The sequence below is a fragment of the Drosophila miranda genome, chromosome XL (assembly GCF_003369915.1).
Source record: "Drosophila miranda strain MSH22 chromosome XL, D.miranda_PacBio2.1, whole genome shotgun sequence".
Taxonomy (NCBI): Eukaryota; Metazoa; Arthropoda; class Insecta; order Diptera; family Drosophilidae; genus Drosophila; species Drosophila miranda.
In genome coordinates, this window is record NC_046673.1 from 1,053,360 (window position 1) to 1,077,432 (window position 24,073).

The window sequence follows — 24,073 nt, forward strand, 5'->3', positions numbered from 1 at the left end:
CTTCTGCTTAAGACTTATAATTTGCCAACTGAATAATACCTCTTAATCTATGGACCAGTCGCTAGAATATACATGCAAGTGCATGGGTATGAACATGTGTATGTATATGCATATAGATCAATAATTAATTTTTGTATTGATAGGTAATAGTATCGAAAATCGGAAAACGCGCAAGCTTGGGCTTGAACAAATTATCGTTTCATTTCCGTTTTGAGAAAACATGCATTCTGCAAATGATTTATCTACAAAGCGATACATATACATCGTATTTATTTATGGATACATATATATATATATATGTATGTATGTACATCCATATATGTATATGTAAACCTGTAGAGCTAGTTATTGCTGACCTAAGGCTACATAAGTGCTTTTTAAAGAAATATATAGACCGCAAGAAACGAAGAAATCAAGAAGTGGTGGCGAAGGGGGACAAGAAACTTGTATGTAAGAAACACAATTTACAGAACATTCACACTACCACATAAAAACATACATGAATAGACGATAGATCATATATATACATATACATATACATATACATATACATATACATATACATATTCAGACATATAAACATAACTGTACTAATTTATTTTCCGTTGCGTTTAGTGTGATAATTGATTAGCGAAGGACGTAGGAGAAGGATTTGCAAATAAACTATAAGAAAACCATAAACCAATTCCATGTATTCAACTTTACTTTTGAGCTGGGATCACAAATCGATTCATTTGTGCATTACATGCATTAAATAAAGGATCCGGTATCGAATGGGATCATCAAATAAGTATATATCGATTGGGGCGATTGATAAAAAATTCGAACTGTGGGATTTCCAGTTATGTGCACATACTATTTATATCCGATTCGTTTCCGATCTTATATAGTACAAATATTCTTGATAAGCATGAGGCCAGATGACAGTCTTGTTTGTGGCCTCCTATGATATCACACTGAACTGAAAGGACGAGTCCAAAAAAAAAAGCAATGTTTCATCAGATACGATGGGGTCAAATTTGGGTCAGATCGGGTCATTATTATAGTCAGAATGAAGAACAAAATTTCCCGTGACTGACCTGACTCAATCCTACGTGCTCGATCTCTATCGATCACTAAGATGGCGGAGTGAGCGGGATATGTATAACGGCCAGATGGTACTTCGTTGGTGGGAAGATAGAGAAATTCAAAGGAAATGTATTTTAATATATAGAATATTTTCAGTTCATATAGTATAGAGTATAGACGGAGTGCAAGAATATATCGTACATATACATATGTATACTGCAGGAGGCACGTGCCACTCACGTTCCAACTCGGTCTAAATTATTTCCGTACGGTTGTACTCGTATTCCACTGTCTAACATTCCACTGTCTTTCTGGAACAAACTGGAAGGTTGGCGAGACCAGATAGATAGATAGATAGACCAGATTGGCGAGACCAGGAAGTGTGAGCGAGATACTTTTCTTGTCTTTAGAGCTGGGCATTGCTGTTGTTGCACCAAGAAGCACAAAGCACCAACACCAACAAAAAAGTGTCTTTTTAGTTTTTCAGGTTCTCGGGTTCGAGAAGGGTCCACTCACGCCGTGTACTTTGTTATCGTGTTCTCGGGCCCGAGCCCCGGTCGCGAGGCTAGCGCCGGTTGTGAAGAATAACTGTCGGATTAATAGTGGCAGTTCGGAACAAAGGCGTGCCTAGCATAGCATTCCTACAGTTTTTATACCCGATACTCAAAATGAGTATTGGGGTATATTAGATTTGTGGTGAAAGTGGATGTGTGTAAAATATTTCAAAACTTCGCCCCGCCCACTTCCTCCCCCACAAAGGACGAAAATCTGTGGCATCCACATTTTTAAGATACGAGAAAACTGAAAACGCAGAATCGTAGAGAATGACCATATCTTTTAGACTGCAGAATATGAATTAGATCATAATATTGTTATAGCCAGCATCAAGAAAACAATTTCATTCTTTCTCGCCCTGTCTCTCTCTAACACACAGGTTTCATGTTCGGCCTTGCCTATTGCAAAATATGAGTTCCTAGATCTCAGAGAATATTAAGGCAAGAACAACCAAATTTAGTATCCGCACTCCTGTTAGATCTCACTATAAAACGTATATCTAAAAATTTCGCCCCACCTCCTTCCGCCCCCACAAAAGACGAAAATCTGTTGCATCCACAATATTGAGGATTCGAGAAAACTAAAAACGCAGAATCATAGATAACGACAATATCTATCCGGTTGCGGAATCTGGATCAGATTGGATAATTTGTATAGCCAAAAGGAACAAATCAATTTGCACTGGCTACGCAGCGCCCGACGTCACGCTCAGACTGATTTTCTGTCTCTCTCGCACGCACTCCTTGTCGTGTCGTTTAATATTAGCGGCGTCTGCCGGAGGAGAGCCATACTGACTTAGTATCGGGTATAACTGTAGAGTTGCGGTGTCCGCAGCAACTCACAACGTTCCCCCTCGTTTAGACTGTATTAGTAGCGTTGTGTAACCGGGAAAGCATAACTTTTTGAAAATTGATCAATATTTTTTCCCTTCAACTTTATTGCTATAATTTCTCTATAATGCCATCGCGAAATTCTCTTAGTATTGCAAGCCTTGACTGCAAGGAGCCTTCTGGAACACACCCTGGCAGCTGAAAACGTAGTTTTTAGGACAGGGCTGAGCGGGAATGGAGGTCGGGGATGGGGGTCCGCCGTAGCCGGACGATGCGGATCCGTAAGCAGTCCTTGCCGATCCCAGCATATCCCCCATGCGAGCGTAGCCAGAGTATTTCGGCGCGGAATACGTGGGAGCGGTGGGAGCTGAATAGCTTGATGACGCAGGCGCTGAGTAGGAAGGATAAGAAGACTTGGGTGCTGAATAACTTGGAGCGGCAGGTGCTGAATAGCCTGTTGTTGTAGGCGCTGAGAAGGATTGAGCTGCTGAGGATGAATAAGAAGACTTGGGTGCTGAATTGCTGGGAGCAGAGTACGAAGGGGCTGCGGGTGCGGAATAAGATGAAGTCGCAGGTGCCGAATAACTTGGACTAGCAGGTGCTGAATAGCTTGGAATGGCAGGCGCTGAATAACTTTGGCCGGCCGGTGCCGAATATGTTGGTGCGGCAGGCGCTGAATAACTTGGAGATGCAGGAGCAGAATAGCTTGGATCCGCAGGCGCTGAATAGCTTGGAGCAGCAGGTGCTGAATAAGTTTGAGCGGCAGGCGCTGAATAACTTTGCGTGGCCGGTGCTGAATAAGTTGGAGCTGCAGGTGCTTTATAGCTTGGAGCCGCAGGAGCTGAGTAACTTGGAGCGGCAGTTGCTGAATAGCTTGAAGCGGGCGCCAAGTATGATGACGGTGCTGTTGATGAATACGAAGACTTGGGTGCTGAATAACTTTGAGCCGAAGGTGTTGAATAACTTTGAGCCGCAGGTGCTGAATAATTTGGTGACGCAGGTGCTGAATAGCTGGGAGCGGCAGGTGCTGAATAACTTTGAGCCGCAGGTGCTGAATAGCTCGGAGCCGCAGGTGCTGAATAAGTGGGAACGGGAGGTGGGGCATAGTTGGGAGCGGCTGGTCTTGAATAGCTGGGAGCGGCAGGAGCAGAATAATTCGGAGCGGCAGGTGCTGAATAACTTTGAGCCGCAGGCGTAGAATAACTTGGAGCGGCTGGTGCTGAATAGCTCGGAGTGGCAGGTGCTGAATAACTTTGAGCCGCAGGTGCTGAATAGCTCGGAACCGCAGGTGCTGAATAACTTTGAACCACAGGTGCTGAATAAGTTGGAACGGCAGGTGGTGCAAAGTTGGGAGCGGCTGGTCTTGAATAGCTGGGAGTGGCAGGAGCAGAATAACTTGGAGCGGCAGGTGCTGAATAGCTCGGAGTGGCAGGTGCTGAATAACTTTGAGCGGCAGGCGTAGAATAACTTGGAGCGGCAGGTGCTGAATAGCTGGGAGCGGCAGGTGCGGAATAGCTCGGAGCAGCAGGCACCGAGTATGTTGGAGCTGCTGATGATGAATAAGAAGACTTGGGTGCTGAATAGCTCGGAACTGCAGGTGCTGAATAGTTTGGAGCCGCTGGTCCTGAGTACGATGGGGTTGCAGGTGCTGAATAGGATGGAGCCGCAGGCGCTGAGAAGCTGGATTGGGAATTGTAGATGACGGGCGCGGCATATGCTTGGGCAGGAATGCCCGACGACGATCTTGCATGACGGTCATCGAGCTCGGTTTCAGGGATGAGCAAGTCCTCGAAATCCTGCTTATAATATTCGGACAGAGACTCCGCTGAGACCAGGGCCAACAGGCATCCGATTGCCAGGAGTGATGGGAGGCGCGGTCCGCTCATGTTCGATGATGGTCGATCTAAAAATGTAAACTGAAATCAGGTGGCAGGGCAGTTCTTATATAAACAAAAAGAGATATAAAATCAGCAAAAATTTCGAAATCACGAAAAATTGCGCAAGTCGAAATCTGGCATGACTATTTTTTAATTCACTAGAATCGATCAGTTTTCAAAGCCATTTCACCTTACCCACTAATTGTTGACTCGGCGTTTCGGGATAAAAATCCAAAGTAGACCAGTTTCATACCCTGTTAGTAATTAATATGAGAACGTTTTGCACATTTACATTCGAAATATAAGTAAATAAAATATTACCTTAGATAGATATATAGATAATTTTATAAAAATAGTACAGCAGCACCTCACAGCTTAGAAAACTGTTTTCAGACACGTAGGGTAAGTCCCATTACATTTTCATTTCTTCTTCTTATTTGTTGTATGACTTTAGAGATTAGACAAATACACATGAAATCCGCCGTCCCTTAAAATAGTAGTGTAGACATAGCCCAAGAAATGTTATATTTAATATGATCATGATGGCATTAAATTATTTCTGATCATACAAACTGATGCACTTTTCTCGGTGCATTGTAAATTTCAGAAGGAAACTCAATGGTCTCCCACATTCAGAATTAAAAGTAATGCTTTCGCGATGACTAATTTTAAAAATAGAGCAGTTAGGGTGTATTTTTCTCCTGCTCGATGGGTTTTTTCTTGTCAGTATGATAAATAAGTAGTTGCATGACCGTTCCAACAATTGTTAAAATATAAATTGCAGGCAAAGTTTTGTTTTTACTGTGTCAGCAAAACATATAAACAAATATGTATGTACGTAAAAGTATTAAAATTCGGTCAACGTTGGAATGCTGAAGCGTCAATACGTGGCTTCAATTTGTATATTCAACAAAATGTTTCCATTTACAAAAAGAGTTTTAAGCGAAAAAAACGAATTTTTAAATGAAATTGCAGCACTGTTTTCATATCGATATGTCATCGATAGCAGCTGGTAGCGACCTCTGGCGGCGACGACAACCCCCAAATCAACACGTCAACGATTTCTTCTTCTTGCATCGCTCAGCACCTGAACGTCGGCGCGACTTTTCGCTAAGTGTTAAATTATTGATGCGTCTTGTGGATCTTAAATTGACATAAAACATTTGTTTCTGACTTTTCCAATCGACGTGCACAGCCCACAGACCCCACTGTCTGACGACACTGGCCAACTAAAACCGACACGTAAGTAAAAACTACTTAAAAAAAAAAATTGAGCAGGTACAGGGGGAGCGGTGCTTCGACAGCTGCTTGCGTTGCAAAAAGAGGGAGAAAAAACCAAAAGAATAGCGGAAGAAGTAGGAGGAAATAAATAAAAAGGTTATTGCTCTTCCCATCATGCGACTCAATCTGCATTAATTTATAATTTGTATAATTCCGTGCAGAAAAATGGAGCTGCTAGCGAGTGCGGGCCGCTCGTGGCGCACACAGATTCTTATGCTGGGTGTCGTTACCGTTCTCGTGGGAATGCTGCATCTGCCCACTGCCCAGTCGGCTGCTGTTATGTCCGTGGACTTGGGTACCGAGTGGATGAAGGTGGGCGTCGTCTCGCCGGGCGTGCCCATGGAGATTGCTCTGAACCGTGAGTCCAAGCGTAAGACGCCGGCCATTATCGCATTCCGCGATGGCGTTCGCACCGTTGGCGAGGATGCCCAGACCATTGGCATTCGTGAACCGTCTTCGGCCTACGGCTATTTGCTGGATCTTCTCGGCAAGACCATCGATAACCCCATTGTGGATCTTTACCGGTAAGTGGATGCCTCTATTTTTGTTTTTTTATGTGTGTGTGCGTGTGAGTCGGTGTGGTTTTGGGCCACGTCAGTGCTTAATGGCCAAGATTAGCTTGAATGACTCGGACACTCTGTGAATGACTGCCTGCTTTAGAGGACCCTTTTTAATTATAACATTTTTTCGACAACCACAGAAAACGCTTCCCCTACTACAACATTGTCGGCGACCCGGAACGCAATACGGTGGTGTTCAAGAAAAGCGACACCGAGGAGTTTTCAGTAGAAGAACTCATCGCTCAAATGTTGGTCAAGGCCAAGGAGTACGCCCAAATATCCACACAGCAGTCCATAGCCGAATGTGTCCTCACTGTACCCGGTTACTTTGGCCAGGCCGAGCGGGAGGCTTTGCTGGCCGCTGCCCAACTGGCCAACCTGAAGGTGCTGCAGCTTATCAACGACTACGCGGCAGTGGCCCTCAACTACGGGGTCTTCCATCGCGGCGAGATCAACGAGACGGCCCAGTACTATCTGTTCTACGACATGGGTGCCTATAAGACGTCAGCGGCAGTCGTGAGCTACCAACTGGTAAAGGACAAGCAAACTAAGGAGACGAATCCGGTGGTGCAGGTGCTGGGCGTGGGATTCGATCGCACGCTGGGTGGTTTGGAGATACAGTTGCGTTTGCGCGACTATCTGGCCACCGAGTTTAATGCGCTAAAGAAGACCAAGACGGATGTGACCACCAGTCCCCGGGCCCTGGCCAAGCTTTTCAAGGAAGCCGGGCGGCTGAAGAACGTTTTGTCGGCGAATAACGAACATTATGCCCAGATCGAGAACCTCCTGGAGGACATCGACTTCAAGCTGCCGGTCTCTCGCGAGAAGCTGGAGGAGATCTGTGCGGATCTGTGGCCACGCACCACCAATCCCCTAAAGCAGGCCCTTGCCTCATCCAATCTGAGCCTCGACCTGATCAATCAAGTGATTTTGTTCGGTGGCGGCACGCGCGTGCCCCGTGTCCAGGAGACCATCAAGGCTCTTATCAAGCAGGAGCTGGGCAAGAATCTTAATGCCGACGAGTCGGCCACCATGGGCGCTGTTTACAAGGCGGCCGATCTTTCCGCTGGCTTCAAGGTGAAGAAGTTTGTGGTTAAGGACGCCGTCCTATATCCCCTCCAAGTGGTCTTCGACAGCGTTGCCGCAGATGGCGTTTCTGCGAAGAAGGTAAAGCGCGTCCTGTTCGGATTGATGAATCCCTATCCCCAGAAGAAGGTGATCACCTTTAACAAGCACTCGGACGACTTTGAGTTCTTTGTGAACTACGGCGACCTGGATCGTTACAGCCAAGAGACAGTCGCATCCATGGGCAGCTTGAACATTACGCGTGTGGAAATCAGGCAGGTCAAAGAACTGCTGGAGAGTTTGAAGAAGGACCTGGTCGAGAACAAGGGAATCAAGGCATATTTCGAGCTCAACGAATCGGGCATCGTCCGGTGCACTGGTGTTGAATATATCTACGACAAGCAGAAGCCAGACGATGCGGACGAGGACAGCACTCTGGCCAAGCTGGGCAGTACCATCAGCAAGCTTTTCACCAAGAAATCCGACACGGCGGACGATTCAACTGATGACATAAAGGACGACGCTGGGCCCGAGGAGTCAACGGGAGGAGCAGGTGAAACACCCAAGACGGAAGATAGCCAGACTGAGAAGCCTGCTGAGGCTGAGCAGAAGGAGAAGAAGACTACGGACTCTGACCCAGAGGGCGAGGCCAAGGAGAAACCCGACGCTATTAAGCTGGTCACCGTTAAGGCTCCCGTGGCGCACAACACCCATGTGCTGTTTACGGCCAACCTGTCCGGGTCCGCCTACGACAGCTCGCTGGCCAAGCTGACGGCCATCAACAAGATCGAGGAGGAGCGTGTGCGCCTTGAGTCCGCCTTCAACTCTCTCGAGTCGCACATCATCGAGGTGCAGCAGAAGCTGACTGAGGATGCATATGAGAGCTGTGCCACTGCAAAGGAAAAGGAGAAGCTCCTGGCCGAGTGCAGCACACTGTCCGAATGGCTGTACGAGGATCTCGAAGATCCTAAGCCGGAGATCTACGAGGATAAGTTGCACGAGCTCAAGAAGCTCTCGGGTGTCTTCCTCGCCCGTCATTGGGAGCACGAAGAACGGCCCGAGGCCACCAAGGCCCTTAAGGGCATGCTCGACGGCGCCGAGAAGTTCCTGGTCACCGCCCGTAACCTCACCAAGGACACCAATCCCGAAAAAGATGTCTACACCCAAGTGGAGATCGACACCCTCGCCAAGGCAATCGATGAGAGCAGTGCCTGGCTCAAGACTGAGACCGCCGCCCAGAAGAAGCTCCCACGCAATGCCGATATTAGGTTGTCGGTCAAAGAAATCACCGCCAAGATGAGCCTGCTGGACCGCGAAGTCAAGTATCTGGTGAACAAGATCAAGATCTGGAAGCCCAAGGTCGCCGACAAGGACAAGAAACCCAAAGAGACTGACAAAGAGAAGGAGCAAAAGGAGGGAGAAGCTGCTGGCAGCGGCGACGAAGAGCAGATAAAGGAGAACTCTGAGCAGCAGCAGCAGCCAGACGCCGAGCCGGAGCTCACACCCACGCCCACAGTTGAATCCAAGACACCACACAGCGAACTCTAAACCAAGCCCGACACTGGGGTAGATAAAGGCAGGGCGCGAAATGCTGGGAGAGACCGGACGATTAATGGATGTTCGTAATGCACATAGGGCGGGGGCCGCGGGACGCCGCTGACCAGATGCGTCAACGGCGACTGCCAAACAGGATGCGGAAACGAACTTCATGGGGAGGCGAAAATCTGATCATTTCTAATCTTTGCGGGGTAGGGGATCCGATCGGTACAGGTCTCCGGACCACAACATTTCGCGCCAGGCAAGATATATTTCTACGGTTTTTTTGTATTCAAATTAGCTAAAGTCGGGGTTTAATTATGCTAATCTATCTCTAATCTAATAAAACAAAAACAAACAAAATGTAAAATTTAACAAACGAAATCCAATTCTAATCCATTCCGTTGTGCTTTAAACTATTCCTTCTTCGATCTGCATAAAAACAAAATTTAAAGTACCCAAGACCCATGACTATCTATCTATATGATCTACCCCGTACATATGATATAAATGTATGTACATATGCACATGTGTAAATGTTTGTACATATATGTATGTATGTTGTACTCGTATATGTATGTATTTACATAATCCCATGGAGCAGACATGGCTGAAGCAGAAGGAATGTTAGGGAGAAACAAAGAGGCGACACAACTAGGAAAGCTCAAAACCAATAAATCTGAAACCGGAGTAGTATTCTGTATTCGTTCTTTAATTTCCTTCGATATCTTTCAATCTTTACTTTCAGTATATTTTTCAAGTGCAATTGAAAGTACTATTTATTACAGGAAGGGTATGATAAATAAATGTTTGAATGTTTCGACACAGACTTACTTTGCGCCAGCCATTCACTGCGAGACTCTACCAGGGTATTGCTTGATCGATATATATCCCAGTGCAGTGCATCTGAACAAACAGATATATTTTCGAGAAATTGCAGTGGTGCAAGCTATCATTATCGCAGATATACAGCTGCGAACTATCGATAGTGGCAGTGCAGCCCTAGTTATTACACATCTCAATAAGCAATCGTCCGAGGAGCAAATTACAATTCCGAGAAATTGCAGAAGTGCCGTGCCAAAATACATAATAGGGTAGAACATATCGTTACACAAAGTGAAATATCAAACACTTAATCAGCGCATAATTGACAAAAACTCGAACCAAAAACCCTTTATGCCAAGTAAACAATAACAATAAGAAATCCGTATCTCCCGAAGGCAGCAGTCCACAGATGCTTACCACAACCTCCACGTAAAATTACCACATAATTTATGAACATATTTGTGCAATTTAGCTGTATTTGAATGCATATATCCTACAGAAAAGTTTCCCAATCAAGCACAGGTAAATGTATTCCAATTAGCTGGGTTGAGGTTGCTGGGTTGCATTCGCCAAACAACCGATAGTGCTATCGATGGTAAACGATGGGGAAATGGCTGAACTTGGGGGCCGATAGCAACTGCAGAGGACTGACTGACATCTCTATGATCAGGTCGTCTTGTTGTCGGTGGTGCAAAGGTAAATCGGGTGGACGTGCGTGGAACTTCGTATCATACATTTTGTTGGTGTGTGCGTGTATTATTTTGTTTTTTTTCTCTTTTTTTGTAAACTTTTTCTTGGCCTGCGATTTTGGGCTTTACTTACATATTTTTGTCCCGTTGTAATACTCTGAAAGTTTTGGAAAATTACACGAACTGGTTGTGCTACACTATCGGGGTGCGTCAAAGGAGTTACTGTTTCTTTTTGTGTGTCTTCTGGTCCGCCGTGTTCTTGCGGATGCAAGAGAATGCCAATAAAACGCAAACAAAGGAGTTCTTTGCTTTTCCATCTTTCTCGCTGTCTGTGGAGCGGATGGGAGTGGGGGCATTTGGGAAAAGTTAGTTTTTGAGTGCATCAGAGACATAATATTGATAAATAATTAAAGCTATTTACAAATTGAGTGTACCCATGCGTGTGTGTGTGTGTGTGTGTGTGTATGCAATGCTGAAAACGAATGGAAAAAAGGTTATGCATGATACGGCACGACAGCAGCTGGCTTCTCAGCTGCCGCAAGCGCACAGTGGAGCCTCGAAGAGATTTTGACAGTTGCGAGATATGTATGTGTGTGTATGACCAAAGTGGAGGGGCTGAGACCGAACTGGCTGCCAGACTTTCAATTCCTCTTTGCGACGGATTTTCTTTCGCCATCATTTTTCTATCCCATCAGACTGCCATGGCTCTGAGTTTTTGTCGGGCATTTTAAAACTTTATTTTTGTTATAACAATGATTTCCCCTGAAACGAAGTTTGGATTAAATACAGAGTCAAAAATTATCTCTATAGTTATGTTCATATGTATGTAGCTAAAATATCCAAAGGAAAAGGGAGAAAAAGAAAGACTCCAACGCGACCAAGATTTTCCTGGCACAATTTGTTTGATTTTTTTTAAGTTCAGTTTTGGTTAAAACGGCGGAAGAGAAAGAGGTAACACCGTAGTAATGTGTGTGTTTATGTGCGGGAGACCAGTGCGATGGCAAGTGTACGTGTGTGTGTCTGTTTGGGTGTATGTAACTGTTGTTTTTGGCTTCGGATTGCCACGGAAAGTACAACTGAAGCGATAGAAACTATTAGCTAGAGTGAAACACGTGCTTATCCATCTCACTCTTACTCTCTGTATCTATATTTCTGTTTTATTCTACCAATACCTACTAAAACGCACAGAGTGTGAATTGAAGCCGGGACCAGGACATTGGTCAAAGTCAAAGCTGTGTAACGAAAGGCAAGCCGCAAGGAAGCAGCAAAATCAAAGTGCAAAAAACTGAACGCCAAAAGAAGAGAGACGCACACACACACAAGAGCGCATGCTGTGCGCCGCAGGAGAGGAAGAAGAAGCAGCCGCAGCATCAGTGTGAGTGCCGCAGCATCAGTGTGAGTGCCGCAGCGTACACGTACAGTGGCGCAGAGGCCGGAAAAGAGTAAACAAAAGTGGAGCAGGACAGTGTCTATTAAGGACGCGTAGACAAAAATCCACAAACTGTTATAATCTGCCTCCGAACAATACAAATACTACACTGCAGCGGAATTACAACAGTATTGGTTTAAAAAACCAAGAAAACAACAAAAAATAGAGCTGTCATCATTGTTGTAATTTAGTAGGAAACCAGCGCTAGCGCCGAAACGCCATCTGTCGCCGACCATCCGCAACCTCATCGAGAGGAGAGCGACACAGACGACGAAAAACGGCGAGAGAAGAGGCCGTTGTGCATGATAGAAGTAGTAGGAGGAGAGGTGAACCAGCAGAAGGCTGAACTCGTACGGTGTGGTGTGGTGCGGTGAGTGAAGTAAGGTGAGGAGCAAGGGAGTCGAGTCGGGTAACCAGGCCGCAAAACAATAATTTCTGCTGCGACAGCAAGTAAGAAAAATACAACTACAACGTCTGCGCCAACGACTGCGACTTTTGGCTTTCTTTCGTTGTTGTCTTCCATTGTAGCGTGCGTTGTGTGGTGCTGTCATTGATTCCGCGTTGATTCCGCGCCCATACCCTTACCTGGGGGACAGTAGCGCAGCAGCAGCTCCTCCATTGTGGGAGCAAGCTGAAACGACAGACAGCCCACAGCAGCACCATCGGACCAAATCAGACTAGACCAATTGCCTTGCCCGCCAATATGGCGTGCCTTAACACCTTAAAGCAAGAAATCAAAACTCTGGAGAAGATCTTCCCGAAGAATCACGAACGCTTTCAGATACTCAACTCCAGCGTCGACGAGCTCTTGTGCAGGTTCATTGATAAGAACGGCAAGCGTTACGACATCCATGCGAATATAACGGTAAGTCAAACTCTTTTAAAACACCTTATCATCCCACCCCACTTCCTTTCGCACTCCTCCCTGACGGGGTCTACACACTTATCTGTATCGTAGATTGGTAGCCGTCCGTATCTTCCACACTAGTCCTACGGAACGACTGGCCTGGCCCCTGGCTAGACTATGGTGTGATTCCCTTATTGTCCGGTTCTGTACTTGCATTCCATTGCCCAATGATGCGTTTATTCAGGCTTGGATCATTCTATAGTCCGCTCTTACAGTCTACAGGGGAGAACTCCACACAGTGGAGAAATCTACACACAGAACTCTACATATAAAGGGGAGGCTACTTCACCATTGCCCTGTGAACCGAATACCAAGGAAATCTCAACTCCATTTACCAGTCAGCAATTCCAGCAGTATCTGGAATATTATCTTTGGTAGGCGACTGGGATCGTCATTGGTAAGGTCAGGTCATTGATTGCAGCTTTTAAAGGAAATATTGGTAGACGGATGGAATGGAACTCTTCTTGATCTGAGGCTGGGAAAATGTCCTAATGTATAGAATCCGTGAAATGCTTTAGTACCTGACGTGGTAATTAAAATCGGCTCGGAACATATCGATATTGGTTATAGCGGCTTCAAAGCGTCGCTACTCGCACCAAAGAACCTGCTTATTCTTTATTCCCACGCTGACCAGTAAACGAGCGAGAGGGATGGAAGATTGTCTTTGCCCTTCGGCCATCCGCTCGCTATCCCCATCTCGCGCTATCACCTGGCTCTTCTTTAGCCTGGTCCTGTCCTTTACCGGAGAGGATTTGGGAGGAGACAAAAAGTAAAGTAATGTATGATTCATTTCACCAGATCGGTGGTCTGCAAGCGTTCCCCAGCGTCCCCGCGCCCCAACGGACCCTCGCCTCCCTGAGTTTCGCCTGTTTTGTCTGTGCAGTGCTTTCGACTTGGTTCAACGATCTAATTAAAGGTTATAATTTTGTTCTGCCTGCTACATCTCTTTCTTGCTTGTTCTCGTTATTTCTTTCTCTTTCTCTCTCTCAACGTTTGGCATGACGTATGTATGTTTGTTCACGATTCAACCTGGGAGAGGGAGCGAGGTGAATAATCCATACAGTGAGAAGGCCTTGACCCACCCCAAACAGAAACATCGGTGTTCCCCTCAAATTCCCCATGAATACACTTAAACGTGACATAGATAAACAACCTCATCGATATTTCATCCACAGGAAACGTATCCCTCATCGCCGCCAGTGTGGTTTGCGGAGAGCGAGGAGACGAGCGTCACCAATGCTGTTCAAATACTTAGCAATACAAATGGTCGTGATAATCACGTGATCAATCAGGTAAAGCTATCCCGCCAGGAATAGGAGCATACATAGATTTACCAATTCATCAATTCCGCAAATCGAAATGTTGCAGGTTGGCATATTGCTGCGCGAGCTGTGCCGATTACACAACGTTCCACTGCCACCCGATGTAGACAATTTAACGTTGCCATTGCAAACGCCACCGCCATCGGCTTCCCCGCTGCGCTGCGAACAGAGGAAAATGGGGTCGCATGGGGGCAACGAGGAGACCGATTCCGATCAGGATGAGATCGAGGACCCCATTGGCGAGAGCGAACAGGAGAGCGAGGGCGACGAGGATTTGCCATTGGAAATGGATGATGTACGGAGTACAAATAAGGTGCGTGGCAAAGCTCAGTTAATCGCAAAGCCGATTGCAATCAGATTTTGAATCATTGCAGAAAGATGACATGGAAGTGGAGCACTTAGCGACCCTAGAAAGACTGCGTCAAAGTCAAAGACAAGACTATTTAAAAGTGGGTTGCCCTTGGGCATGTGCGCTACTTGGCTGTGGCACTAACTAACTCACTCTTCTCCTTTGATTTGATTTAGGGTTCCGTTTCAGGTTCCGTGCAGGCAACCGATCGCCTAATGAAGGAACTACGTGATATTTATCGATCGGACGCCTTCAAGAAGAATATGTATTTGATTGAGCTCGTCAACGACTCGATCTACGAGTGGAACATCCGCCTCAAGTCAGTGGACCCCGACAGTCCGCTGCACAGTGATCTACTAATGCTCAAGGAGAAGGAAGGCAAAGACAGCATACTCCTTAACATCCTCTTCAAGGAGACCTATCCCTTTGAGCCGCCCTTTGTCCGCGTCGTGCACCCAATCATCTCAGGTTCAATCAATCACCCATTTAAGGGACCAAAGAAGAATTTTAATTTGATCTCTATTAATATGTAGGTGGATATGTGCTCATCGGCGGCGCCATTTGCATGGAGCTGCTGACCAAACAGGGCTGGAGCTCAGCCTACACTGTCGAGGCGGTAATCATGCAGATAGCCGCCACCCTTGTCAAGGGCAAGGCGCGGATACAGTTTGGGGCAACCAAGGTAGGCATTGTGTTGTCTTCCGCTAGGAGATAATGAAATAATTCTTCTAGTCTCATCATGAACAGGCACTGACCCAAGGCCAGTACAGCCTGGCACGAGCCCAGCAAAGCTTCAAGTCCCTTGTGCAGATCCATGAAAAGAACGGTAAGTAAAAATGATGGCTTGGCTGCTTAGGAAGATTCACAACTGAAACTATCCCATTCCAACCACGTGCAGGTTGGTTTACACCGCCCAAGGAGGATGGCTAAGGCAGTTCAGTCCAGTCCGGATTCGCCTCTACACACCATTACCATTACCACCACCACCACCAGCACCAGCACCAGCACCGCAAAAAACAGCATCAGCACAGACATGTTTTGCCCCGCCCCCTGTTTTCTGGCCCACACAGTTTTTGATCAGTTGTTTATTAGACGATCCCTAAGATGAACAGACGGACAGTCCCCAAACAATAATTTGTATTTTCTTTATGTATAGCAAATATTATATTTGTATCCAGCTTCCTATATTATTTGATCCGTTTTTGTAGACAAGTTATGTTTCAAGCATGGATAGTATATATGTTATGTGTGAACACGGACATAAATAATCTGTTAGCGGTTAAGTGAGCCAAAAATCGAAAGCAACAGCAGCAGCAGTAGGGGCAGAGTCCTTTAGTCCCAGCCCTGATCCCGAACCCATGCCAATCTCATGATGGTGTGTTTTGTATAGAGTTTTGGAACAGCAGGAGGAACAGAGTGCAACATGTAAAGGCAATATCTGTTATGTATATGAATGTAATTTGTAATTTAATTGTAAATGCTGTGGCTCCTCGGTTTTCACTTCCGCTTACACTTCCACTTACTTCCTCCACCCACACATACCCACACTTACACACGTGGAGCCACAAAGTACCCACAAAAACTCGCCCACATAAGTGTAACTAGTTAAGTCGTAAGTCCTGATTGTATTCTTATTTAGTTTAACAAATTGTGTAATCTTATAAGATTCTCTCTAGTGGCTTGCAGGCGATGCAAGCAGCATTGAGATATAAGGCACAGATATAGCGAGATAGATATAAATATATACCTAGAAACACACATACATAATTATACATATACATATACAAATATCTATTTACTAAATGTAAGCTAAAAAGTAAAACAACAGAACAGAACAGAACGATGCGTCGCAACTTCGATGAGAGCAACTTCAAGTGTAAATTCGTCTTTCCAAATAATCGTACCATAAAATAGATTAAAATAAAATAAAGTAAACCTACAATTAATCTAAATCTACATTTAAATACGAGTAAAGCTAACATATGCTCATACGTACATATGTAGACTAGACTCGAAGGGAGAAGGAGCAACCAGAAGTGAAAGTAAATGAAAAATCATATAGCAGTCGCAGCATATAATAAACACAAAGTTAAATCGAGGGCAGCAGTTTGGTGGTTGCCTCCTCCATTATAGCTCCGATTTTGTATTACTCCAACGAAGGCAGACAAAATTGAATTGTACATTACAAACCGGCAATTGGCAAACGACATGAATTGTTCATTTTTATACCCGATACTTAAAATGGGTATTGGGGTGTATTAGATTTGTGGTAAAAGTGGATGTGTGTAACGTCCAGAAGGAATCGTTTCCGACCCCATAAAGTATATATATTCTTGATCAGCATCAATAGCCGAGTCGATTGAGCCCTGTCTGTCTGTCCGTCCGTCCGTCTGTCCGTCCCTATTAGCTCCTAGTGCTCAAAGACTATACGAGCTAGAGCAACGATGGTTTGGATCCAGACTTCTGTGATATGTCACTGCTACAAGAATATTTCAAAACTTTGCCCCGCCCACTTCCGCCCCCACAAAGGGCGAAAATCTTTGGCATCCACAATTTCGACGATACGAGAAAACTAAAAACGCAGAATCGTAGAAGAGGACTTTATCTTCTAGAGTGCAAAATCTGAACCAGATCGTATAATTATTATAGCCAGAATCAAGAAAACAATTTCATTCTTTCTCGCTCTGTCTCTCTCTAACACACAGATTTCATGGTCGGTTTTGCCAATTGCAAAATATGAGTTCAAGGATCTCAGAACCTATAAGAGCCAGAGCAACCAAATTTGGTATCCACACTCCTGTGATATCGGACCTTGACCATTTTGTGTCAAAATTTCGCCACACCCCCTTCCGCCCCCGCAAAAGACGAAAATCTGAGGCATCCACAAATCTCAGAGACTATTAAGGCTAGAGTAACCAAATTTGGTACACACACTCCTTTAAGATGTCACTATAAAACGTATATCTCAAAATTTCGCCCCACCCCCTTCCGCCCACACAAAAGACGAAAATCTGTTGCATCCACAATATTGCAGATTCGAGAAAACTAAAAACGCAGAATCATAGATAATGACCATATCTATCAGATTGCTGAATCTGGATCAGATCAGATCATTTTTATAGCCAAAAGGAACAAATCAATTTGCACTGGCTACGCAGCCCCCGACGTCACGCTCAGACTGATTTTCTGTCTCTCTCGCACGCACTCTTTGTCGTGTCGTTTAATATTAGCGGCGTCTGCCGGAGGAGAGCCATACTGACTTAGTATCGGGTATAACTGTAGAGTTGCGGTGTCCGCAGCAACTCACAACGTTCCCCCTCGTTTTTATACCCGATACTCAAAATGAGTATTGGGGTATATTAGATTTGTGGTAAAAGTGGATGTGTGTAACGTCCATAAGGAATCGTTTCCGACCCCATAGAGTATATATATTCTTGATCAGCATCAATAGCCGAGTCGATTGGGCCCTGTCTGTCTGTCTGTCTGTCCGTCTGTCCGTCTGTCCGTCCGTCCGTCTGTCCGTCCCCTTCAGCGCCTAGTGCTCAAAGACTATAAGAGCTAGAGCAACGATGTTTTGGATCCAGACTTCTGTGATATGTCACTGCTACAAAAATATTTCAAAACTTCACCCCGCCCACTTCCGCCCCCACAAAGGACGAAAATCTGTGGCATTCACAATTTTAAAGATATGAGAAAACCAAAAACGTAGAATTGTAGAGAATGACCATATCTTTAAGACTGCGGAATCTGAATTGGATCGTATTATTATTATAGCCAGCATCAAGAAAACAATTTCATTTTTTCTCGCCCTGTCTCTCTCTAACACACACGTAGCATAGGCGGCTTTGCTTAGAGTAAAACATTAGCGCCTAGATCTCAGAGACTATAAAAGCTAGAGCAACCAAATTTGGTATCCACACTCCTAATATATCGGACCGAGACGAGTTTGTTTCAAAATTTCGCCACACCCCCTTCCGCCCCCGCAAAGGACGAAAATCTGGGGATATTCAAAAATCTCAGAGACTATTAAGGCTAGAGTAACCAAATTTGGTATCCGCACTTCTGTTAGATCTTACTATAAAACGTGTATCTCAAAATTTCGCCCCACCCCCTTCCGCCCACACAAAGGACGAAAATCTGTTGCATCCACAATATTGCACATTCGAGAAAACTAAAAACGCAGAATCATAGATAATGACCATATCTTTAAGACTGCGGAATCTGAATTGGATCGTATTATTATTATAGCCAGCATCAAGAAACAAATTTCATTCTTTCTCGCTCTGTCTCTCTCTAACACACAGGTTTCATGGTCGGTTTTGCCTATTGCAAAATGTGAGTTCAAGGATCTCAGAACCTATAAGAGCTAGAGCAACCAAATTTGGTATCCACACTCCTGTGATATATGACCTTGACCGTTTCGTGTCCAAATTTCGCCACACCCCCTTCCGCCCCCGCAAAGGACGAAAATCTGGAGCATCCACAAATCTCAGAGACTATTAAGGCTAGAGTAACCAAATTTGGTATCCGCACTTCTGTTAGATCTCACTATAAAACGTATATCTCAAAATTTCGCCCCACCCCCTTCCGCCCACACAAAGGACGAAAATCTGTTGCATCCACAATATTGCACATTCGACAAAACTAAAAACGCAGAATCATAGATAATGATCATATCTATCAGATTGCTGAATCTGGATCAGATCAGATAATTTTTATAGCCAATAGGAACAAATCAATTTGCAGTGGCTACGCAGCGCCCGACGTCACGCTCAGACTGATTTTCTGTCTCTCTCGCACGCACTCTTTGTCGTGTCGTTTAATATTAGCGGCGTCTGCCGGAGGAGAGCCATACTGACTTAGTATCGGGTATAACCGTAGAGTTGCGGTGTCCGCAGCAATAAAAAAACCCAATATATGCATACAAGTCGGGGCAATATTTATTCCAAAACTAAAGAGCGGTCAACTCAAAACTTAATTATTATTCATTATAATCTTAAATGGATAGGCGTGGACTTCACACGATCATCACCCGTCGTCAAACCAATGGTCCCCTATGAGCCTCTTCTTTTATTAGGCCGTTCCAATGCGTCTCCGTCTACTTAAGGTCAAATTTGTTCCCTTCATTCCCTAACTTCTCGCTGTCAATCAACATAGATCACGTACTTTTCCGCGCGCGCTGACGGTTGCATTCGGACTTCCTTTGGTGTACTTGTGCGCGTCTTCGGCCTGTAGTTGTCGTTCAGGGAGACGCCAATAATCGTATCCATGGCTCCCTTCAGCTGGAGCATCTCGACAGTGAGTGCGATTTCCGCCTGGATAGCGGTAGACAGTCGTTGTAGTGCTTCCATCACTTTTAAACTATACGACACACAACTGCCATCGAAGATGTCGAGGACGGTATTGGCGGCATTCACTAGCGGTCGCATAAAACGGATTTCTCCCATGTGTGTGCAAAGAAAATCGATAAACTGGATGAGAACTACGTCGGGTCGTTCGGTCAGGGCCTTGTCCAGGGCCCGGCGTTGCAGCAGCTCTGTGATGACGGCCACAGTGTTTTCTGGATGTTTTTCCACCTGAAGAGGGAGGAGAACCTCATCCAAAGCCCTCTTGAAGTTGAACTTGCGGAGATGAACGTCGTAGGTCTGGAGTTTGGTACTCTTGAACCTGTTTTTGATGGTGTGGTCCACCGCTTGCGAGGTATCCGGTCGCATCAGTTTCTTGACGAGCTTCCTCTTTTCTTTAGCCGCATGACTCACACGGATCTTGTTCAGGAGACTCGGTTTGTTTTCGACGATCATACGCTTGATTGAGATGAGACCATCCACCATGCCGGCGACCACGGCCTGATCGCCGCTGGCCACGCCCAGACTCACAACGGCATTGGGATAGGTAAGCGTGTGGACGGTTTTGTAAGTGGTGGTGTCGTAGATCTTAACATGCCGATCCAGGCCGGCGGAGAACAGGCGTCGTCCGTCAGTTCCCAGGCGCAGGCAGGTCACTGTTTTGTGGTGCTGCGACATCATCGTGAGCAGGCGGCAGCCGCTTATGAGGTCCCAGACACGCACCTGGTTGCCGCCAGCGCTGATGAATATGGATCCGTTGGGCATGAAGAGAAGTGACTCCACCGGACTGCCATGGTCCAGGGTACGCTGAATCGCGTTCTCTGCACGCGTATCATACAGATTAATTTTACCATCGTAGCCGCCGGAGACAAACATGTTGCCCGCCAGCGGATGCATGGCCCCAGCGCGAATGTAGTCCGTGTGGGCATCGTTATAAGTGTTTACCACCTTTTCGTTGGACACGTCCCACAGGCGCACCGACTTGTCGTCGCAGAAGCTGGTCAGCTGCAGTTTGTCGTTGGTGAAGAAAGTCCTATGCACGGGCGCCTTATGGCCCTTAAAGATTCGCAAGATGTTCCGGCTGGTGGTGTCGAATAGCTTGACATGGCCCTCTTCGTCACCGGCCGCCAGTAGCCGGCCATCTTGCCGAAATGTCGCCCCATAGGCGGTCTTTTGGAACCTTGATAGGTTCTTTACCACCAGCTTGGTAACCAAATTGTATATTTGGACGCGAACCGAGCAAGTCACGACAAAGTTATCTGGGTCGCTGGGGCTGAAGTCCAAATAGTCGATGGTGTTGCACTCTTTGAGGAACTCGGGTTTCTACAATGCAATAAAAACAACAGTTGATTCTTTGGATTCGGAAATTTGGTCTCCAGTTAGCCATAGTCTCGGTTACCTCTAGCCTTTCCCAATAGATTGTGTCGGGCGTCTCTATCTGCGCCCGCTGCTGATACCTTCGTATATTCAGAGCATAAAACCGGCTGTCCATTCTGAGATATTTTGAATTTCTCGTGCAGCGAGAAACACGTGCAGTGTGTTTTGGAATCCCTCAATTAGTGATGGAACAAAAAAGAACTATTCACTGCAGTGAACGAACTGAATAAGTTCACCCTAATCGTTATTTTTGGTTCATGATACTCAATGATATTCCTTGAGTTTGATATTCTGTTTAGTATTACTAGCTGGCTAGGACCCTCAGCACTGTAGATATAATTTAATGTAGTTTTATGCAAAATCATAATATAATTTGTATATAAAATATCGCTACTATTTACGAAAGTTTAGGAATGGTGTGGGTGTGTGACCTAGAGAGGGAACAAAATCAAACGAGCTATGTATATATGTTTTTTTGATAATAATCAATAACTTTAATGTTTAAATTGGATAGATATATAGCTGTAAATAGTTATTTGGAATGGCGTTTCCTCTCTGGTCACACTGTGAGAGTCGATTGCATTAGCCTACCGATAGGCGGTACATCGATAGCTGGCCAAACATATGTTAGACACTCTCACACCCACTGCGACGACAACAACAGTGGACAGTGGTCGGTATCCACATATGGTCGCTCCCCTAAACATTCCTAATTGGCATTTGGATCTGCTTAAATTTGTGACTGGTCAGGGAGCAATTGTCCGCCATGTGTGATGCAAGTAATACAGACGAGAGCTGCACGAACTAAAGTTTGGACTGATCTTTGCGAGATCGCAAATTCTTCCCGGTCCCGGTCCTATGCCCGACCTCGTTTTCATTCCGCAACCGTCTGCCTATTAGAATAGGAATAATAAATTCGTTTTTAATTGAAATTTATTTGTTGTGATGGCTCTGCTACTGGGGCCTCCGTAACAACCTCTCATCCAAGGCTGGATTCTTTAATTAACTGGAGCCCCTCTAGACCAGGCCTCAGGGAATTGAGCAGCCGAATGTTAATTGAAAGCAATCAATGTGCCTATACATTCGAATCAAACGAAAGCTATCAACAAGACCAAACGGAAGCAGCCAGGAAGCTGGACCAGCCAAAGTCAGGAAAATCGCCCACACAGAGATAGTGCAATGGAGGAAGACATGGAAGTCGACCTTAACAATGAGAAGAGAGTGCTCTGCGAGAAAATCATACGCGATATTAACGCAGTCTTCGTCAAGGACGCTGATCTGTAAGTTCAAAAAGTACACTTCGCTGCATCAGAGAGGCCCCTTATCACGTTTAATTTGCTTAGTGCGTCGTTCGAGATAATACCGAAGGAGACGAACTGCAACAAGTCGCCGGTAGTGCACGTGGAGCACAATCTAGGCCTGGAGTCGTGGTGCGCCCAGCATGTCTACGACCACGCCCACCGTACCCTCATCCTGCATCGTCGACAGACCTTACAGCAGCAGCTGCGCACGCTCCAGCAACAGCAGCAGAGCGATGCCCTGGCTAAGTATCTGAATGTTGCATTGCTCATTAATCCGGACGTGACCACATTCTGGCATATCCGCCGCCAGCTGGTGCAGAAGAACCGGCTCAGCATAAACAAGGAGTTGCAGTTCTCGGCCCTCGTCCTTTCCATCAAACCAAAGTCGAACGAGGCGTTCGCCTACCGCCGCTGGCTGTACTCGTTTCAAAGTAAGTCCAGTGCATCTTTCAGAGTGTCTGCTTAAACTTTTTCTTAATCGTTTTGCAGGCGCCGATGCCATTGACTGGCCCAATGAAATCAGCATCTGCGAGCGGTCCGCCGATCGCTGTGCCAGCAACTATCATGCCTGGTCACATCGCCAGTGGGTGCTGCGAAGCGGCCCCTGCCTGCTCCAGTCGGAGTTGTTGCGAACGGAAAAATTCCTGCGCAAGCATATCAGCGACTACAGCTGCTATCACTATCGCCAGGTGCTGCTCGCGCGGGCCTACGAGCTCTGCTTCTTTATGCCCAACGGAGAGTCACAGCCGCAGCTGGCCAGTCTCCTTGATCTTCTAGCAGAGTACGGGCTTTCCTGCGAGCCGAATACCGAGGCCCTGATCCAACTGCTGCTGCCCAACATGAACCGCAGCGCTGTCAGCTGCCAGCGGTTGCGCTCCTTCCTATACTGCTGCAACGTGGCTGCCTACGACATGCGCCTGTGCTTGGAGCAGCGGGCTCTGTACGGACCGCGCGACTGTTTTGAGCTGCACCGCCGTGCAGCGCTTAAGTTCATCGTGGACCAGTGCGTTCGTCTACAAACGGGGCTGGCTGACGAACATTTCCAACTCCCGGCGCATACGGCGGCGGCGGCCAACGAGTTGCAGTCACAGCTGAACAAGTTTGACTACGGAACGCATCCCTTCCTCGAGGCGGTGCGACAGGCCGAGTCGGCGCTGGGCTGCAAGCATCAGCGCTGGTGCAACCTGCACCTCCACTTTGCCTACCCGGTTCCCGAGGCTCCCCAGCGAAACTAGAAACCCCTCCCTGCCGCAAATCGCCGTTTTTAAGCTCAAAATTTGGGATCATCGATGGCAATACGTGAATCTATCTCGTGTGTGTGTGTGTGAACGTGTCTGACAGAGAGATATTGCAATTTTTTGACTGCACCCAGATATACATACATACGTGCATATTACTACGATCGACTGTGTATCCCAATGACAAAAGTCTGACTATAGTCCCGACAACAGACAACAGACATCAGACATCATGACAACTGCATTTCGATAACTGTTATACCGCATCTCGTGTTCCCGGCTCCCCCCCGTTACATATGCATACAAACATATTATAATCTGTGCTGGCAATGCCACCACACTCGATCTATCTAATGTTCAAATTATCACATTAAGCACGTTTTTGTTAGCCAATTTGCAGATAGTTTTAAATAAAATTAAATCAACAGACACACAAGCGCTAAGGGTGCTTCCCATTCCCCGCTCCCCCCACCCTCCACCTGTATGCAGTGGGTGGTTTTGACACATGGGCTGGGGCTT

The 24,073-nt window shown here is 46.1% G+C and overlaps 5 protein-coding genes across 11 annotated transcripts; 3 read left to right on the plus strand and 2 right to left on the minus strand.

Annotated features, from left to right (window-relative positions):
- Window positions 1–2,532: 2,532 nt before the first annotated feature.
- LOC117194847 (DNA-directed RNA polymerase II subunit RPB1) lies at window positions 2,533–4,377 on the minus strand. The gene has a single exon (XM_033399320.1). It carries the CDS (start codon window positions 4,337–4,339, stop codon window positions 2,600–2,602), a length of 1,740 nt encoding a protein of 579 aa, XP_033255211.1. The 5' UTR covers window positions 4,340–4,377; the 3' UTR covers window positions 2,533–2,599.
- Window positions 4,378–5,392: 1,015 nt separating this feature from the next.
- LOC108161764 (hypoxia up-regulated protein 1) lies at window positions 5,393–9,468 on the plus strand. 2 transcript variants are annotated; one of them, XM_017296101.2, is made up of 3 exons: window positions 5,393–5,572; window positions 5,773–6,135; window positions 6,312–9,468. In XM_017296101.2, exons 2-3 carry the CDS (start codon window positions 5,777–5,779, stop codon window positions 8,782–8,784), a joined length of 2,832 nt encoding a protein of 943 aa, XP_017151590.1. In that variant the 5' UTR covers window positions 5,393–5,572; window positions 5,773–5,776; the 3' UTR covers window positions 8,785–9,468. The 2 variants fall into 2 exon arrangements, with proteins under 2 accessions (XP_017151590.1, XP_017151599.1); XM_017296110.2 differs by lacking the exon at window positions 5,393–5,572 and adding an exon at window positions 5,612–5,707.
- A 324-nt stretch (window positions 9,469–9,792) lies between these two features.
- LOC108161191 (ubiquitin-conjugating enzyme E2 Q2) lies at window positions 9,793–16,235 on the plus strand. 6 transcript variants are annotated; one of them, XM_017295451.2, is made up of 10 exons: window positions 10,166–10,293; window positions 11,475–12,165; window positions 12,244–12,580; window positions 13,798–13,914; window positions 13,991–14,257; window positions 14,319–14,393; window positions 14,470–14,761; window positions 14,827–14,975; window positions 15,026–15,119; window positions 15,192–16,235. In XM_017295451.2, the coding sequence occupies exons 3-10, from the start codon at window positions 12,419–12,421 to the stop codon at window positions 15,221–15,223; spliced, it is 1,188 nt and encodes a 395-aa protein (XP_017150940.1). In that variant the 5' UTR covers window positions 10,166–10,293; window positions 11,475–12,165; window positions 12,244–12,418; the 3' UTR covers window positions 15,224–16,235. The 6 variants fall into 6 exon arrangements, with proteins under 6 accessions (XP_017150926.1, XP_017150911.1, XP_017150947.1 ...); XM_017295437.2 differs by lacking the exon at window positions 10,166–10,293 and adding an exon at window positions 9,793–10,026 and having other exon boundaries at window positions 11,475–12,580; XM_017295422.2 differs by lacking the exon at window positions 10,166–10,293 and adding an exon at window positions 10,046–10,119 and having other exon boundaries at window positions 11,475–12,580.
- Window positions 16,236–19,209: 2,974 nt separating this feature from the next.
- On the minus strand, window positions 19,210–21,217 carry LOC108160196 (U3 small nucleolar RNA-associated protein 15 homolog). Its single transcript, XM_017294034.2, has 2 exons — window positions 21,038–21,217; window positions 19,210–20,961 (listed from the first exon to the last, which is right to left on the minus strand). Exons 1-2 carry the CDS (start codon window positions 21,128–21,130, stop codon window positions 19,438–19,440), a joined length of 1,617 nt encoding a protein of 538 aa, XP_017149523.1. The 5' UTR covers window positions 21,131–21,217; the 3' UTR covers window positions 19,210–19,437.
- A 423-nt stretch (window positions 21,218–21,640) lies between these two features.
- Window positions 21,641–23,984, plus strand: LOC108160206 (protein prenyltransferase alpha subunit repeat-containing protein 1). The gene is made up of 3 exons (XM_017294046.2): window positions 21,641–22,295; window positions 22,359–22,747; window positions 22,806–23,984. Exons 1-3 carry the CDS (start codon window positions 22,195–22,197, stop codon window positions 23,549–23,551), a joined length of 1,236 nt encoding a protein of 411 aa, XP_017149535.1. The 5' UTR covers window positions 21,641–22,194; the 3' UTR covers window positions 23,552–23,984.
- Window positions 23,985–24,073: the final 89 nt, after the last annotated feature.